The sequence below is a fragment of the Corvus hawaiiensis genome, chromosome 16 (assembly GCF_020740725.1).
Source record: "Corvus hawaiiensis isolate bCorHaw1 chromosome 16, bCorHaw1.pri.cur, whole genome shotgun sequence".
In the NCBI taxonomy this organism is placed as follows: Eukaryota; Metazoa; Chordata; class Aves; order Passeriformes; family Corvidae; genus Corvus; species Corvus hawaiiensis.
In genome coordinates this window covers 1,967,313-1,987,311 of record NC_063228.1, presented here as the reverse complement: position 1 = coordinate 1,987,311, position 19,999 = coordinate 1,967,313, and the positions used below count along the sequence as shown (strand labels likewise).

Below are 19,999 nucleotides of genomic sequence, written 5' to 3'. Positions count from 1 at the left end.
CACAATGCTGGTTCCCCACTGACTTAGTGACTTACATAAAAACAGTGCCTGGTGACTTAGGGGCAGGTATTTTTTCTAGAAATAGGTTATCTGTTAAATAGCAACAGCATCATGAAAAACTAATGCCAGTACATTGTCTAGATGTTCCAGGAGAGCTGATACTTGAGCTCATGTAGTCGCTGACAAATCCCCCAGCACAGGCAGCCACAGGAAATACTGTCTAATAGGCAGAAATGTCTGAGCTTATTTTACTGCTAAGACACCTGGGTTCTTTCAAGCGAGACCAGTTTGCTTATTATCACAGCAACAGATCTGCAGTTCTTCAAAGATGCTATTATTCATTTGTAGATCACAATGTAATAAAGTACTTAAGCACTTGTCTTATTGAAGTGGGTGACAGTGAGCAAAGGCCCAGCCACAATGATTAAAGTATTACATTAGCTGGCAACTTTCTGCTTGGCCATCCTGCATCTCTTTTAAAGTCATGGCCTGTGTGGTCAGTACTTTATACCTTAAACTTCTTGAGCAAGTAAATGGTGCATCTTCAAAGACGGATGAAAGGATTCAAATAAACATTCACAATGAGATGTGTTAACTACTGCTCTGCCTGCTGGGTTTGGCCAGGGTTTTGCTCTGTACAAAGCTGCACATCCTGCTAGAGAATGAAGCACTTCCTTCTGAACATGTGGCACTCGTGCTCTTCAGCATTAACCACCAGCAGTCAGTTGGTAACTCAGAGCACTGCGCAGAGCCCTCCCACCTCCTTAATGTTTAATTCTGCATTATTTAAAAATAACTCAAGTATCACACTCAATATTCAATATTACTACACTCTATTCTCTGCTGCTCCAAGCTGACAGAGAGATTTGTTTAAATAATACAAAATAATGTGTGAGCCATTGCTCCTTGGAGGGAAAGAAGATAAAATGAGGCAAGTGCATTTTCAAGAAAACAAGCTGAAACACAGGCTTTGTCCATATTCTAACAACAACTGTTCTATCATCCTTACCATTTGTCAGCTCAAAGTAAAATATAATCTTTGCTCAAATCAAGCATTAAAACTCACCTATTAAATGGATCAAACCCAAAGTGAAGAGAAGCTTACCTTTAACACTCTATCCACCTCCTGCTTGTTTAGATCCTCTCCACACTCCTGACTCAGCTGGTTCTGGATGACGTTCCTGCGCACTCGGTAGTTTTTCGAAAAGATTTCAAGCAAAACTTGGCGATGCTTTAAAAGAAAATATATCGTAAGTACACAGAGAACAATTATTTCTGCCTTTCTCTCAAAACTGCACATGCCTTAGTCTGTACAAAACATTCTCTGAACTACGTTAGAGGACTCTTGCTTCATAATCCTGAAACCATCTCACATATTCCTGCTCTCCAGCAGTGCCTTATCCTCCAAGGGCTCTACAGGGGTCCCTCCATACCCTGTGGCCACACCTGCACCTGTCCTGTGACCTGGGGCACCCCCAAAGGTACAAAAACACACTGAAGAGGGGGTTGCAATGTATTCCTCTCAAATGTGTCCATGGGAGCTCACATCACTCCAGACAAGAGCCTGGCTAGTGCTTGGCTCTTTCCTGTAAAAATGTATTTAGTTCAGGAGCTAGGAACTGCACTGCCCATCCACAGGTCGTTAGGCACCTTCCCTTTCACCTCAGTTACTCTGACAGCAGTTAGAACTCAGCAGATGCTCACATATGCTGCAGTCATTTCCTACTCTGAGTATAAACAGATACAACAGATACGCCGTTAATCTCTGGTTAATGCTGCATTACCATCAAAAGGAAAAAAAACCTTGGGCTGGAGCCTGGTCTGAGGCCTGCACTGAAGAATCCTTTCTTCACACAGGTTCAGAAATAGCCACTGAGCTGGTCACTGACATGATTACCAACACGTTATGAGCTAAGAGCTTCCTTTCAGCTGGAAGCAGGTTGGTGTTGAAAACACCAATAGAGAAAGAGGAAAACTGTACCTGCTGTACCAGTTACAGAACCATGGATGCAAACAATGCCAAATGCTCAATAAACAGTGGGGAACATCCCTTATTTTATCTTTACCTGATCATAAGTGTCACCAGCTTCCCAAAGTGCATAGACCTTTAGTTCATCTGGCGAGGCAGCAGTCTGTGGAGGAAACTGAGAACAAGAGGCTGTTAAAAATAACCAGCTATTTAATGAGTCTGCCTAATGATTCTCTGATACTGTATCCCAGGACACCCATTACTGAATCAGAACCCTGGCTGCCATGGAATAACTGCTGAAACAACCCAACTGCTGTCCTACCCCACACTGGAAGGGGAGCCTTGGCTCTGGCAGCCCTGTGCCTGCTCAGCACCTTCTTCACAGAGCAGAAACATGGTCTGTGTCACCCCTGTGACCCAGGGAATGGGATGAGCACCATGGACCCCTGAGGTGTGCCTCGACGTGCCCAGGTTTGACTGATGGCTCTGGTCAGGGTGGGGAAAACCCCCACAGGGCACTGGTGCCACATCTGTCACACACCAACCACAGCTGGGCTTTCAAGGGAGCTGCTGGACAAACTGGAATCCCGTCAACTGCGCAGGGGACAGTTTTCCACTGGTGGAGAGTCAGCCACCACGTACCAGAACAGTCCCAGGGCTGGGACCTTGATGGTATCCCATGGCAAGATGTCTGTAGGTTTTTCCTGTCAGCAGTGTTTGCTTCAAGACCATCCAGAACAGTACTCAGCTGAGAGCACCAACTGCATTGCAGGGTCTTTCTGGAGGGTTTTACCTTTACAGTGGCAGGTTTTAGAGATTCAGCCTCTATCCTGTAGTTATCTGCTTCACTAATCCCAAGCCAGTGTTACTGACAAGAAGGTGCTTCTGGTGTATTGCCATCTCTGTTTTGGGGCAGACTACAGGACTCCAGAAGACTGAACACTGATGGACTTGCTCATTTCAGACTCCAAAAATGACAGTGGTTTTGTGTATTTTGTTTTTTCCCCATGTGCCAAGCTAGAGAAACACGTTCATTTTTTCTGAGGCAGAAGCTTCACACCCCTGCAGACAGGAAGGAGCACAACTGCCTCCCCTCCATACCCTGAGTTCCTAAAAAAATAAAATAGCATCCATTTGCCTTAACATTTCCCCTTGGAGCAGCGACTAATGAGCACTGCTGGAATATGCCTTCACTCCTGACGTGTCTCTTCCTGTCTGTCACTAACGATTTATTCCTTGCTAACCGCCCAGACGACCTAAATCAATCATCTATGAAAAGCTAACAAGCCAGTCCCAATTGTTCCAGCATCCCTCAATCCTGGCTGCTGGTACAAACCAAACCTTTCTTCCCAGCCTCCCTCACACCAGCCAAAAGACTTGTGCATCGCAGAGTGAAAAGATCAGCATTTCCTTTCATGCTCTGCCTCTGATCTTACTGCAAAGGGGAAGGGTTTTGTCCAGTGGGAGCTGCCTAGTGGGATTAGCAGCTTTGACTTTCAGGTTAGTCCAAATGGCTGGAATATAACAAGGTTTTACACTTGGTTTAGAGCCAGGATTCAGGTTGATTAGGCTCACAGCACCTGACATAATTCTCCTCCTGTAAGGACACCTGCTTTTGAGGAATAATCTCTCTTGTAGGTTTTCACCAGAGATAAAATCAAATACTCCAGCTTCCCTCCACAAAACAGCTGCAGCAGGAATGGCAAAGTGCAGGGCACTGGGAGCACCCAGGCACAGCCTGCTGGGCTCCACAAAGTGAGTCAGCACAGCCCTGGAGTGCAGACTCCTCCTGCCTCAGCCACAGGGCTGAAACACAGCTGTGTTTATCCAGCCATTCTGTGAGGAAACAGCTTCCAAACAAACACAATACTTAGTTGGGAAGAAAAACACACAGAATCTCCTCCTCCCTCCAGCCTTCCTCTGCAAACTGCTGCAAGCACTGGTGCCAACAGCTCCCTGCTTGCTTGCTGCTGTCACACAGCCCGGCCATGGGAGTGGGAAATGCCATCAGGGATTCCTTGGAGAGACACGAGCCCAAACAGCTTCACTGCCTTGCCATCTGCTGTCCCTTTGCTGGTTTATGTCACCTTGATCTCTCCAGCCTCACCTTGATACAGCTCTCTGCTACCCTAAAATCATTTTAAAAATATTTGTCCTGTGCCCCTCCCTGCTCTAAGCCCCTGGAGCAAGTGCAGGCTCTTGGGAGATGAACTGCTGCCCCAGGTCCCAGGGCTGCCACGTTCAAACGGAGCCTCTCAGGGAGGAGCCCTCGGCTCTGGGACGTGTCTCACTCAAGCACTGAGCCACTGCCAGGCAGCCTCAAGTTACAGGTGGAAGGGGCTGATTGTGCCAGAAAAAAACTTAGCAGCTGGAGTAATCCTAAAGGTAAACTGTTGATCTCACATGTCAGGGAGCCTGGCATTGGTACCAGCCTGCAGGGCTCTCTGTGAGTGCAGGGCAGCACTCCCCTCCTGTCAGCCCAGCCAGGCAGGACACCCACAACAGTTACATCATTTCCTTAGGCCTCAGAAATATGCTCAGGCTTTGGCAGAACCTTGCCACTCCATGGGCCTCGGGAAGGGAGCTGGCAGGAGCCAGTCACCCCCCAGTCTGCAGGAAATGGGTGCAGATCCTCAGGAGCCAGAGTCCTGCACAGACGCTTCCCATGGGGCGGGAGAGTGGCTCAGCCTGCACAGCTCCGGGCACAGGCACCAAGTCCTGCCTGCCCAGGGCTCCTCTCCTCTCCTCTGTGTCTGTCCCCTCTCCTCACCCTCTCCCATGGCAGCACCAGCCCAGGATTTGCCCTTTCCTGACTCGTGCTTTTCCCTCCCGCTTGATGAGGCTACGAAGCACAGCAAGCACAGCACCCTGCAGGCATCCCCATGGCCACATCTGCAGCTGGAGTGGCCTCTCTTCTGGCTCCCCACAAATACTGTTTGTCTCATACCCTGGGTGCTGTTGGTCAGCTCTGTAATAGATCCTGCATTCCCCTGCTAAGGTTTCAATTGCCATTTTCAGCCACATGTTTTCTATAATAGGTAAGCACTCAAGCCAAGAGTGTCTTCACCCCCCACAGAACATCATTTTAATTACCTCAGATCATTGATTTTTATCACCAAAGCACTTTCAATTACAGAAAACTAATGAGTAACTATGAAATCCCACACTGAATAACCCTCCAGGCTTTCCCTGAGCTCAGGCACCCTTGTTGGCTTCTGACAAAATTGTCCAGGGGAACAATCAAGAAACTCCCAAGTGTCTGAGCCCATGCAAAGCGTAAACCCAGCCCCAGCCCCTTTGCCATCTGCACAGAGCATCAGGGGGAGGCTCGGGGGCAATGATTTACATTGCTGACAGCAGTACAGGCTCATACAGGCTCCTGTACAAGAGCTGGGGTGTTGTGGTAAATTCTGAGTCAGCAGAACTAAAACCTGCAACAGTCTCCTCAAGAGACATTCCAGGGACCACTTCTGCACCTCTGCAGGTCTCCTGTGTCAGGGTTTTCCAAACAGAAGGAAGCTCCTGGCCACCCCTCTTCAGCAGGATTTTATTTTGCTTTTTGAAAAGAGAAACTATCTCACTTTCACTCCTCGTGTAGATTTCCAAAATCCCCAAATTTCCAAAGCAAACAAGTCCCAGTTCCAAGTAAGAGAGCAGGAATGACCTCAGCTGTTTACCATCAGCATGGCAGAGGCACACACTACACCAGGTACAGGGGAGAGCCTGGCCAGCACCGAGACAGTTCCAGGCAAGCACCACCCCAGGACTTGGAAACTGCCAGGGGAGGAAGCAGAAAGCAGCACAACTGGTGCTCTCCCTAGTGACATTTCCAGGCTGTTACTCAGTTCCCAGGTGCCACAACATGTACCTTGCACACGACTGAACACGTTCCTGCTGGCCCCCAGCAGCTCCCATGCTCCAGGCTCTCCCAGCCCTCCTCTTTTGAGCAGTTCACACGTTCCTTCTCCTCTCTCCTCAAAGGCAGCTGCTCCCAAGCTCCTTCTGGTTGTAACCCAATCAGCAGTGCCAGATGTCTTGTAAAATTAATTTCCTTTTAGGCTCTTTCCCATGATGCCAGATTCCCTTTCCTCTCCTAAGCAATCCAGTCTCACAGCCCTGCTCTGTCTCACGCAATCCCACACGTCACTTCCATACAGACACAGAAACAGACACCTCGGCACAGCCTAGGAGGAAACAGACTGGCCAAGGAAACCTGCTGCAGATGGGCTTTGTCGCTTCCCAGAGGCTCTGCTGGGTGTGCCCTGCTGCTCCCAGGCAGTCAATGTCACCTTTCCTCTCCCAGCTGGGTGCCTGTCCCCTAGGGAAGGAGCTTGTGCAATTCCAGGAGAGCCGATGGGAATCTGGGACTGCCTTAGATCATGGTAACAGGAGCAAGCTGGGACAGCAAACCACTGTGGCCCAACACCTTGGATGTGGAAACAGAGCCCCAAGGACAACAGAGCACAGAGAGCAGAGTGCAGGGCCTGCCAGGAGCAGGACTCCAGATGGAATTCCAGCAGTTTCAACACGTCCAGTATGGGACAGTTCCTCCGAGCACATCTGTCCTTCCTGTCCACCAGCACAGGACACAAATATTTCACAGCTCAGATGTTTAACTGTGCCCCACACACCCCTTCCCCAAACCACACCAAGGAAAACCCATACTTACAGGCACCAAAATCTGTTTGCAGCCAGTGTCCAACACCATGTCCTGTAACATTTTGTCCGAAATGCCACTGAACAAGGTATGTCCTGGAGGCAGACTGGCTAAGTGGAGGTTAAATAACCGTTTAAGCTCACTCAGGGTGAGCACAAATTGTTTCTTAAATGTCGACGACACAAAGGCCTTCAGTTCCTGAGCGACCCTGTCGATGCAGCCCCCGGGCAGGTGGCCATTCAGGGGCTCTGTGGAGCCCTGGGCTGGGTGCAGGCCATTGACCAGGCCGTTGTTCAGGCCCTCGTTGTGGGCCGAGGTATCCATGGGCTCCTCCACACTCACGGGCTCCTCTTTAATGCGGGCATTGGGAACATCCATCTTGGCCGAGGTGTCGTTTGATTTCATCTCTGCCTTCTGCTTCTGGAACTCCTTCTCCAGCTGCCCATAGTTCTGCTTGACTTTTGCTTTAGCCATGTTGACCCTCTGCTCCCCAGAAACCAGCAATGGATGAGCTGGTAAAAAACAAAAGGTACCATAAATCTCAGCAGGGCTCATAGTGAAATAAAACCAGGAAACTTATGAAATCTAAGGCATAAATCCAGTCTGTTGATTAGATTTTACATTACTTTTTGGGGGTTTTGCTGGCTTTTGAAGGCAGTGTGTGTTTGTTTTTCTAAGCCAAATGCTTGGGGAAGGGTGTTCCAGTCAAGGAATCTGAAGCAAAGTGTGTTTGTTCAATCACCAGGGCCTTTTCCACAATTCAGGAAACCAGGATACAGACTGCTTACACATCTCTGCTTGTGACCCAAATACTTCTTTGTCCAACAGCTCTTCTTTTTGTCTTTTAGATTCTCTAGTGGCTGGTGGGGGCCTGGTGCAGCCTCTGCCAGAGGCAGCACCAGGATGCCACCAGGTACAGGGAGGAGTGTGGAAGGGTTAACAGTGAACCTGAACACCCTTGCAGCATGAGCTGCACAGCACAAGAGGCTGAGACTCTCTGCTTAGTGTTATTATCCACTAATGGGGAGAAAGGGACAGGAGGAATTCTTTCCCATGGCATCCTGTGCTTCTGCCCCTCTCCACACCCAGCCATCCCAAGGTGAAAGAAGGGGAGTGTTGGCAGCAGAGGAATCCAGTCCTTACCAAAGCAAGGAGTGCAGAGTTTAAGGCAAAGGCATGCCCAGCACACATGCTGCTATCTTCCCCGCTGTTAGGCTCACTGATCCTCTCCAAATAACCCAACACCTCATCCTTCCGAGCAGATCAGACACAGGGTATTGAAATGGATTCATATGCTCCTTTGTCAGTTCTGCTTACACTCCTCAATTGCTCCAGTGTCTGGCACTGAGCCAAATGTTCAGTTAAAACTCTGGAATCTCAAGTTTTCCCAATCTTTTAGGATTTTGGAGCAACTACTTTAATACTTTCACTGGCATCCATAGTGGAGAAGGATGTCAAAAAGAGACAGCTTCACACCTCCTTACAGCCTCCTGCCATTACATTCTCCAGTAATTGCTTGGCCCTCAACCACACCAGAGAGCACAATACAAATCAGGGAAGTAAAAAATCATCTCATGCACATTAAGTTGCATTAACGTTAAATTGAGAGGTGAAAACTACCTTGTGCACTGGCCCTGTCCGTCCTCCCTGCAGGAGCTGCTTACACCCCACAAGCTGCCTTAAACGAGCAAGTGGGTAACAGAACCAGTGCTTTTACAGTGTCAGAGTGAGTCCCCAGGGCCACAGGCTCCTCCCTGCTCTGCTACAAGGATGCCACAGTAGCTGGTGTCACCCCAACATCAGTGACATTAGTACAGACCAAGATCTGTCTTAAATATCCCAGAGGAGATAGTAAGAAAGAAAAGACATTAAACAAGACCAGTCTCCACCACATTCAAAACCAGAAAGAAACTCCAAACCATCACTCAGGAATATGGATGGGTGGATGAGTACATGCATATGCTCCAACATGATCCAAGCACAACTCCATTTACCTGATTGTGCCTCTTGCTTCTTTGGCGTCAAGTGCTCCTTTAAGAGATTATAGACCTTTTCTAATCTGAAAGACAAAGACAATATTCCAGGACAGTTTCAGTTGTTATGTCTGCATGCAGCCATGCCAGCTTTAGCCATTAGCTAGAACATTCCATCTCTCCAGGGAGCCAAGAACCAGGAATGAGTGATGCAGTAACACCCCCCACCACACCACTGCCTGGACACTGGCAGGGAGAAGCTTGGAGACAATACAGATCAAATTATCCATCAGTGTCTACAGAACCTTTGTACCAGACAGTTCTTTGCTTTTAGCTTATTCCCCAAAATACAGTAAGTTATTTACTTGGCCTGAATGCCCATCCACAGCATCTGTTGCCTCTGAACTATATCTGGATGCTTCTTAACAAAATCTTCATCGTAAGGGAGCATGAACTCCCAACCTTTGTTTATTCTTGCCACAGACATGTGCTCTAGGAAGTCTTTCACATCTTCTGGGCAAAGCTAAAAGAAAAAGAAAAAGCACAGGTAACATGGAAGTCAGTTTACACAGGGGAGATGCAGCAATGAGCACTGTGCCACGAGACAGGAGAGCTGGGCTGATGTGGTGTACATGGGGCACCTCCACGGGCACACACCCAGCTCAGTCAGAGATACTCATCCTGCTCTGCAGCACCAACACTTTCACACACTGTTAGAAGCCCAGGACTTCAGAGAGCAGTGGTGAATAATCACCCCCGAGTCAAATAGCTCACGGCATGTTTTGCAAAGAAAAGGGAGTTTCCAAACTGAGATGAAAAGGTTCTATGGGGAAGAGAAGCGTATTCTACAGTGTTAATCTTATTTTAGAGCTGCAGGCCAGACATGCAGCACCTACACATGCCCAGCTTTTACACAGCACTGGTTCTTACATTCCAAAAATAGATGGTCTGTCCACAAACTGACTCGTGCTTTATCACTTCAGTGTGTTTTAAAGAATTTGGGTTTTGTCCTTTTTAATGTTTCTCATTCATTTGCCACTTTTTACAGAATGTTCAGGTGCCTGAGTTGCTTTAAAGTTTTCACTCAATATTGCAGCTGGCAAATGCCAACGGAAGAGTTGCTCTTAACACACCCAAAACAGAGCAGCCACTCTGGGCTGTGTAAGCACCTGCAGTCAGCTCAATTCTAACTGTGCCCAGCTTTGCACTGAAACACATGAGAAGACAGGATGCATTCCAGGGGCTCAGCTGCAAGGCCAGTCTTGGAGTTGTGGAAACGGTAGGAGCTGCTCAGAATGTTTTTCTCTAGAAAGAGTATTATCTATACCTGCTCCAAATGGAGAGCAAAGCAGGCACTGTGAGAGGAAAGGCTTGCAGCAGCATCCACAATCTACACCCACACAATGCCCAGCAGCATTTAGCCAACTTATCACCACCTTCTGATTTAAAAAAAAAATTCCACTCACTTTTGTAACTGCTGCTACTTCCTTTCTCACAACCCAGCGGTCCTGCGTGAACTTCCACATCTAGGAAGGGAACAAAAGAGGAAAACCTAATAACTGCATGGAGCAGTGGCTTTACTGAAGTTGTAGCAATGACCCTGTTCAACGAAGTTACCACAAAAATAGAACCCCCATTCCTTTCAAGAATGTAGAAGTGATTCTCAGCCAGGCAGAGGAAAAACATTTTCTGGCTCCTTCTGTCCTCAAATGGCCATGAACACAGGACCAAAAGCTTTGAGAGGCCATGGTGTGCCTTGGCAAATCTATGACTACAAAAGCTACGAGGAATCTCTCGAACTCAAACTCCATTTAGCTTCTGAACAACAACAAAAAAACCAACAAAATCACTGCAGTGATGCTGGGACCCCAGAAGTCACACCTGAGGCTCAGCTTCTCACACACCTCATCACCAGCCTAGAGAAACTCTCCATGCACTCTTACAAAGGGGCCTGTGGAGGCTGGTGACTGTTGCCCTTCAGCAGCACAGAGCCCCTAAAAAGTACCTGTTCCCTTCTTCCATCCCCATCACAGTCACTCACAGTTATACCAAAGTGTCCTGTCACTCACAGTTATGCCAAGGTGTCCTGTCACTCACAGTTATGCCAAGGTGTCCTGTCACTCACAGTTATGCCAAAGTGTCCTGTCACTCACAGTTATGCCAAGGTGTCCTGTCACTCACAGTTATGCCAAAGTGTCCTGTCACTCACAGTTATGCCAAGGTGTCCTGTCACTCACAGTTATGCCAAAGTGTCCTGTCACTCACAGTTATGCCAAGGTGTCCTGTCACTCACAGTTATGCCAAAGTGTCCTGTCACTCACACACTTGTCCCCAGGTAGGGAACTGCCAGGTGCTCCACAAAGCAGCTCCTGAGGGGCAGCTGCTGAGGGCAGGCTGACAGGACTTGGGTAAAACACTGCCTAAACACGACCTTTCATTTCTTCCTGTCTCCGTTTAAATAGGCTACAGCCTCTTTTAGTCTGTGTGTAGTAATAATGTTGTTAAGAATCCAAAATCTCATTACTGACAATTTCTTCCTGCCCTACTACGCCACCCATGCCTCCTTCTCTCCCATTCAGCTTCTCTCTGCCCACAAACACACAAACCCACCCACCCCACTCAATTTAGGGCACAGGGCATTTCTGTTTTAAAGCACAAGAAATCCATAAATGTTTTTTTAACTTATTAATTACTTTACACAAATATATCCAGGGAAATCAAGTTCACTTTTCAAGCTAGAACACATTTTCTCCACAGATGCAATACAGCATTACATGCTACAAGTCTTAAAACCAGACACTTCTCTTTGTCTGAAAACCAGAAATATTGATCCTTTCTATTTTCTAACATTTTAACTTCTTCCTTGTTGTAGTACTAATCAGCAAATTATTCACCTTTAAGATCAATGCAGATCCATTTCTCATGGAAGGTATATTTGACATGATTCTAATGAAAATAATGTACCTTTTCATCCTAATTGTTAAAACAGTATCCCTTACTTAACTGAGCGTAATAATTCTGGTCCCTGAACTTTATGCACGAAGTGTCACCTAATCTGCTGTGTCCTAAACACTTATGTCACTGGGTCACACCTGAATCCAGGTCTCCATATGGCAGTGTCTTGGGCAGACATCAAGAGACAATGAAAAGTCAGTTTCAATCACCATCAGTTTGATCTTACAGTAGTACAGTAATACCCTTACAGTCTCCTGCACAGCATCCTCCTGTTCAGAGCTAACCCTCACGAACAAACTCTGCAAAAACAGTCAGGTCTAACTGAAACAAATGAGAGCTGGGCACTCATCAGATTTGCTCTGGTGGGGCGGAAGCCATAAACTGATTATGAACTTAGGAACCACTTAGGAACTTAATTCTTTCCATGGTTAGTGAAAATAAACACAATGCAGAGGTTGTTCCTTTTTGCTGTGGTTATGTGTGTGTTTACAAGACCTGTATTCATTTCAATTTCCATGTGCAGCCACTGCTCACAAAAGGTGCCTGGGAACAAAGTCCTCTCACTGATTAGCAGCCCTAGGGAATAAAGTCCTTTTTAAAGATCAACAGTGCATGCTCAGGGAGCACAAGGCTTACCCACACTGCCCTCCTGAGCCCTCAGTCCTGAGCCCACAGAAACTGAGCTGGAGAAACAAGCACTTTATTATCCAGTCCTGGCTGTTCTGCAAGCCCCACATTGTGGGGGCAATGTGATAGTGGCTCTACAGCATGTGTTAGAAAGGGATGAATGCTGCTAATGACAGATGATCTGAACCTGCCAGCCAGACACAATGTCAGCCTACACCAACACTCCCACGGCAGACTTGTAACAACACCTTCAGGATTAAAGCACACAAACAACTTCCTTGGAGGAAACACCTCACTGCAGTAGAGCAGAAGAGTTTTGCAACGCTGTGGCCTCCCAGGCAAACTTCACCTGTGTTTTCCTTTAAAAGCAACAAACACTTTTATACTTACAACAAAGTCTCTCCCTCTACAGAGCACTTCTGCAGGAACTCCACTATGGGGACTAGAAGTATCTTTTGGGTAGAGGACATCACTGTTAATTAAAAAGGAAGAGGAACTAGTTACTAGGTACTCCAGAAAAAATAGCATTAGTGAAGATTAACATAACAAACATGCCCTCCCTGTTCTGCAGTTAAATTATACCTTTATCCAAAGCGTGGTTTTCATTAAAGGCATTAATACTGCTGTAATTACACCACTGCAATTACACTAGTGCAGAAAGGCTTACACCAGCAAAGCACAGCCTTATGGCAAGCAGGTGTGTGCAACACAGAGACAAGCTCTGCTTTGTTCTTGCAGAGCCTACTCTCCCTTGGACCCATGTAAACAGGACCAGAATGATCCTAAGAAGTGCTTAGGCTAACCTGGTATGCAGCCTTGAAGGCAGCATTTAGCCAAAATGCTGATGTATGGGCATGAGAGTTTTTTATTTCCTTCCAGGCAATCAAGGGTTTAACAGAGCAATATTACAGAATGTCACACTCGAACCAACAGCCCCAAGACCAGCATTACTCTGTGTCCTTGTCTGCTTGCAGGGACACCTGGTAGCATGTGTTACCACGCTCTCCAAAGCCCCACAGCAACTCAGGTTCATGATCTTGCTCCTACCCAGGCCAAAGAAATGGTTCCCCATGCTGTTCAAAGCTCTGATGTGTGCTGCTCTGTGCCCAAACACCACACGCGCTACAGATCCACACATCCTCCTCAGACTACGAAGCAAAGAATCAGTCAAATATAACCTAAGAATAATCTGAATGCTAAAATACTGTCTTTTAACTCGCTTCCAGCTCCCTCCTGTCACAGCTGGGGGGACAGCAGGGTTGCTGTAAAAGCTGGTCACATTGCTAATACAGGCCTGTACCACAATAGCTGAAACATCCCGCTGGCATACTTGGACTGGTAGCTGATGCCATTCATCTTAACACAGCTATTCCAGAGACTGCAATTCTCTGTATGCAGGGCTCCACCCAGGTAAAAAAAACCCAAAACATACTGCATTTTAGACTTCAACTCCCAATAGCATGCCTTATCCTATCAAACAGGAGGATGGTACAGACTCCAACTCACATGGTACATTCAGTACCCCCACGCTTGATTTATTAAACAAGTAATGCCTTCTAAAGGGTAGTTTGCAGCTGACAAGAGCAGCATCCACTGAAGAACAGCAAGGGGACTGCACAGAGATCCTTATAGGCCTGAATTTTGCTAAGAAATACTACAGCTGACATTGGTTTGATTTTCTGTGTTTCTATTTGACACTAATCTCTGGAAGAATTCAGAGCAGCTCTCTCACAAAAGAATGTGAGTGCAGACAACATCAAAAACCTGTCGTAAGTCAGATGCAAACACAGATTGCATCGCTGCTCAGCCATAACCCCACTTGGGCCGGTACTGGGCATTATCCTTCCACAGCAGCCCTTTGGATATGGAGCAGCCGACTGCACTACGGCACAAACAGCACGAAACCAAAGGTTCGCAGAGCTGCCAGTTGGGAGCGTGGCTGTTTTGGGCCGCGAGGGTGGGCGCGGTACGATCCCGGTATGACCCCGGCGCGTTCCCGGTACGACCCCGGCGCGTTCCCGGTACGATCCCGGTACGATCCCGGTACGATCCCGGCACGATCCCGGCGCATTCCCGGCGCGCTCCCGGTACGATCCCGGCGCATTCCCGGCGCGTTCCCGGCACGATCCCGGCGCATTCCCGGCGCATTCCCGGCGCGTTCCCGGCGCGTTCCCGGCGCATTCCCGGCGCGCTCCCGGTACGATCCCGGCGCATTCCCGGCGCGCTCCCGGCACGATCCCGGCGCGCTCCCGGTACAAAGCCGGGCCGTACCTCTTCACCACCCAGTTTCCCTGGACCAGCAGCGCCACCTGCTGCACGCAGCGCAGCACGGCCGTGGGGTCGGTGCCCGAGCCCAGCAGACTCATCAGGTTGGCGAACGGCATCACCTTCACTGCAAGGCAAACAGGGCGTCACACACACACCCTGTGTCACACACACACCCTGTGTCACACACACCCCACTGTGTCACACACACACCCTGTGTCACACACACCCCACTGTGTCACACACACCCTGTGTCACACACACACTGCTGTGTCACACACACCCCACTGTGTCACACACACACCCTGTGTCACACACACCCTGTGTCACACACACCCCACTGTGTCACATACACACCCTGTGTCACACACACACTGCTGTGTCACATACACACCCTGTGTCACACACACCCCACTGTGTCACATACACACCCTGTGTCACACACACACTGCTGTGTCACATACACACCCTGTGTCACACACACACTGCTGTGTCACACACACACCCTGTGTCACACACACCCTGTGTCACACACACCCTGTGTCACACACAAACCACTGTGTCACACACACACCCTGTGTCACACACAAACCACTGTGTCACACACACACCCTGTGTCACACACACACTGCTGTGTCACACACACACCCTGTGTCACACACACACTGCTGTGTCACACACACCCCACTGTGTCACACACACCCCACTGTGTCACACACACTGCTGTGTCACACACACACCCTGTGTCACACACACACTGCTGTGTCACACACACACCCTGTGTCACACACACTCCACTGTGTCACACACACACCCTGTGTCACACACACACCCTGTGTCACACACACCCCACTGTGTCACACACACACCCTGTGTCACACACACACCCTGTGTCACACACACCCCACTGTGTCACACACACCCTGTGTCACACACACCCCACTGTGTCACACACACACCCTGTGTCACACACACACACTGTGTCACACACACCCTGTGTCACACACACCCCACTGTGTCACATACACACCCTGTGTCACACACACCCTGTGTCACACACACACCCTGTGTCACACACACACTGCTGTGTCACACACACACCCTGTGTCACACACACACCCTGTGTCACACACACACACTGTGTCACACACACCCCACTGTGTCACACACACACCCTGTGTCACACACACACTGCTGTGTCACACACACACCCTGTGTCACACACACACTGCTGTGTCACACACACCCCACTGTGTCACACACACCCCACTGTGTCACATACACCCCCTGTGTCACACACACACCCTGTGTCACACACACACCCTGTGTCACACACACACACTGTGTCACACACACCCCACTGTCACACACACACCCTGTGTCACACACACCCCACTGTGTCACACACACACCCTGTGTCACACACACACCCTGTGTCACACACACACCCTGTGTCACACACACCCCACTGTGTCACACACACACCCTGTGTCACACACACACCCTGTGTCACACACACCCCACTGTCACACACACACCCTGTGTCACACACACCCCACTGTCACACACACACCCTGTGTCACATACACACCCTGTGTCACACACACCCCACTGTCACACACACACCCCACTGTCACACACACACCCTGTGTCACACACACACTGCTGTGTCACACACACACCCCACTGTGTCACACACACACCCTGTGTCACACACACACCCTGTGTCACACACACGCCCTGTGTCACACACACGCCCTGTGTCACACACACCCCACTGTCACACACACACCCTGTGTCACACACACCCCACTGTCACATACACACCCTGTGTCACACACCCCACTGTGTCACATACACACCCTGTGTCACACACACACACTGTGTCACACACACCCTGTGTCACACACACACTGCTGTGTCACACACGCCCTGTCACACACACACCCTGTGTCACACACGCCCTGTCACACACACACTGTGTCACACACACCCCACTGTCACACACACCCCACTGTGTCACATACACACCCTGTGTCACACACACCCTGTGTCACACACACACCCTGTGTCACACACACACTGCTGTGTCACACACACACCCTGTGTCACACACACACACACTGTATCACACACACACCCTGTGTCACACACACACACTGTGTCACACACACCCCACTGTGTCACACACACACCCTGTGTCACACACACACTGCTGTGTCACACACACACCCTGTGTCACACACACCCCACTGTGTCACACACACCCCACTGTGTCACACACACCCCACTGTGTCACACACACCCTGTGTCACACACACCCCACTGTGTCACACACACCCCACTGTGTCACACACACACTGCTGTGTCACACACACACCCTGTGTCACACACACACACTGTGTCACACACACCCCACTGTGTCACACACACACCCTGTGTCACACACACACTGCTGTGTCACACACACACCCTGTGTCACACACACACTGCTGTGTCACACACACCCCACTGTGTCACACACACCCCACTGTGTCACACACACCCTGTGTCACACACACCCCACTGTGTCACACACACCCCACTGTGTCACACACACCCTGTGTCACACACACCCCACTGTGTCACACACACACCCTGTGTCACACACACACTGTGTCACACACACCCCACTGTGTCACACACACACCCTGTGTCACACACACACCCTGTGTCACACACACCCCACTGTGTCACACACACCCTGTGTCACACACACCCCACTGTGTCACACACAAACCACTGTGTCACACACACCCCACTGTCACACACACCCCACTGTGTCACATACACACCCTGTGTCACACACACCCCACTGTGTCACACACACACCCTGTGTCACACACACCCTGTGTCACACACACCCTGTGTCACATACACCCCACTGTGTCACACACACCCCACTGTGTCACACACACACCCTGTGTCACACACACACTGCTGTGTCACACACATACCCCACTGTGTCACACACACCCTGTGTCACACACACACCCTGTGTCACACACACACCCTGTGTCACACACACGCCCTGTGTCACACACACCCCACTGTCACACACACACCCTGTGTCACACACACCCCACTGTCACACACACACCCTGTGTCACACACACCCTGTGTCACACACACACCCTGTGTCACACACACACCCTGTGTCACACACACCCCACTGTGTCACACACACCCCACTGTGTCACACCACCCTGTGTCACACACACACCCTGTGTCACACACACCCCACTGTGTCACACACACCCTGTGTCACACACACCCCACTGTGTCACACACACACCCTGTGTCACACACACCCTGTGTCACACACACACCCTGTGTCACACACACACCCTGTGTCACACACACCCCGCTGTGTCACACACACCCTGTGTCACACACACCCCACTGTGTCACACACAAACCACTGTGTCACACACACCCTGTGTCACACACACCCCACTGTGTCACACACACCCCACTGACACAGCCGCAAACTGGTATTCAAGGTGCTCACGGGCAAAGATTTGTCTTGGGAAAAGAAATAAAACCTAAGTTTTACTCGGTCTCCCCATGTGCTATAGGCATCCTCTGTTCTAAAAGTACCTGCTAGTGTTGGATCAGAGTTGACTGGCTGAACTGTATTAATAAAACATTAATTTTTAAAAGATCAATGCCTTTGGCAATATCTGTAAGCAGAGATAGTTGACAAAGCAAGATGCTCCTGAGGAAAAATCCTCAGGACTTGCTCTCATCAGAGAGTAACCCTGAAGAGACAAAATTAAATTCCTAGGCAACACTCATGAAGTGTGTATCATTAAAAACTTCCCAGAAAATGCCAAAGTGCAGGCTGTACATGCTCAGACCCCACATTCCAGGAGATACCTGCTGAAATAAGTGTATCCAGAAAGCTATCATCAAATTAGAAAATTTTCTAAGAGTAAATTGATAGCAAGTGTACTAGCAGTCAGATCAGCTGTCACTGCTCTTTTTAAGGAAAGGCTTGGGATTTAGATTCTTCAGAGAATCAGAGAGCCAGACAGTCTGTCTGGTGGGGTGACAGAACTGGTAATACTGGGGAAGGAACCTTATCTGAGGCAACCAGAAGTCACAAAGTGAAGTGCAAATGAATTGCAAAAGCTACAAACCGTTCTTCATCAGGATCTTGATCTGATCAGCAAGGGGTAAAGTTCTCAGCTGGGCCATAGAAAGCACATTGCTTGGAGCCATTGGTTTGTCACTGCAGTTAAACAAACAGATTTGCAGCCCATGAAAAAGAGCATCCAGCCAATGTGGACTTTGAACATTATGTACAAACACTTACTTCTCTTCCTCTACGCTTGGAGGCATCAGCATCATTAAATATTCACTAGAAGAAAAGGAAGCACATTCTTTAAAATGCTTGTCTTGGGACTTCCCAGGTTTAAGTACAGTAATTTCCTACTTAAGAGTAAACCTGCTTGTGTAAATCTACAAAACAAACATCAGCCTGAAAAGAGCTCTCCCTTCCACTCCCATCTCCTCTGTAAATTCAGAACTAGTAAAAGCTACTGACATTCATCTGCCCAAAGAGAAGGTATGAAGCAAATGTGAGTCAGAATCCCAGCTCTTTGGTACAGCAGAGGTGTCCAAACAGAGGATCTGCATGAGGAAATACATTAAACACAGGTGCTCTGACCAGCAGTCAGCAGGGTCACATGAAGCCCCACAGACAGAAGGAATCAGGCCAGCAACAAGCAAAAACTCTGTCCCACCCATGCAATTACCAGTGTCTGTGAGAAAGAATCAGATCCAAAAGCCTCCTCAGAACACCTATCACTGACCCACTTGATGTTAAACGTTGAGAAAAACATGCCCACACCATTAACCAGAGTCAGACTCTGCCATTTCACTGTTACTTGGGCCATGGCTACATCAGGTGACAGGAAAGCACTGACTGCATTGTGGAAGGCTCCTGTAGAGCTGCAGTCACCAAGAAACAGACACAAACACCTTTCAAGTAGTTTCAGTTGTCCCCACAAATAGCAAAGGGAAGTTTTATAAGATTTGCTAACAATAGAAGTTATTGGCTTCAGGGTATTATTTTATATTAACCACAAGAAGCTTTTGTTTTAGTTTTCCTTTGCAGTATTCACAGTCCAAATAATGTAGGGTTGTGATAATGTACAAGAAGCTACAACCCTGAGTAAAAACAAGAGCTTTTAATCTCAAGAGTATAGGGAAACAAAGAAAGTAACCTCAATAAGATGAAAGCTAGTTTGTTTCTGTATTTTTTTAAACAATTCAACTTTTATCATGAATAGGACTTTCAAAGAGCAGATTTTTAAGTAATATACCTGCTTATTACTCTGAAAACAATTCCAACTAATTAATGCCTTTTCTGTAGGAAACCACCAAACCATTACCTGGGAGATTTAATTAATTCCGTATTTTCAGCAAGGCCGTGACCTTGACTAAATAAATACTGGCGCTCGTGTTCAGAACGGCTATCCTGGAGACAGGGAGAAAACAAGAGTCATT

At 48.5% G+C, this 19,999-nt stretch overlaps 1 protein-coding gene across 2 annotated transcripts in view; it reads right to left on the bottom strand.

Moving 5' to 3' along the window:
- Positions 1-19,999, bottom strand: part of POLR3E (RNA polymerase III subunit E) — a 32,343-nt gene that overhangs the window by 1,976 nt on the left and 10,368 nt on the right. Inside the window, exons 10-20 of one of the 2 annotated variants that reach the window (XM_048320524.1) lie at positions 19,885-19,970; positions 18,804-18,848; positions 18,628-18,719; positions 14,453-14,573; positions 12,572-12,653; positions 10,066-10,125; positions 8,965-9,122; positions 8,621-8,685; positions 6,639-7,138; positions 2,067-2,144; positions 1,106-1,231 (exon numbers count right to left, since the gene is read on the bottom strand). In XM_048320524.1, coding sequence (XP_048176481.1) covers positions 1,106-1,231; positions 2,067-2,144; positions 6,639-7,138; positions 8,621-8,685; positions 8,965-9,122; positions 10,066-10,125; positions 12,572-12,653; positions 14,453-14,573; positions 18,628-18,719; positions 18,804-18,848; positions 19,885-19,970 — 1,413 coding nt within the window. Of the gene's footprint in view, positions 1-1,105; positions 1,232-2,066; positions 2,159-6,638; positions 7,139-8,620; positions 8,686-8,964; positions 9,123-10,065; positions 10,126-12,571; positions 12,654-14,452; positions 14,574-18,627; positions 18,720-18,803; positions 18,849-19,884; positions 19,971-19,999 lie in introns of those variants that run through there. The other variant, XM_048320525.1, reaches the window with a different exon arrangement.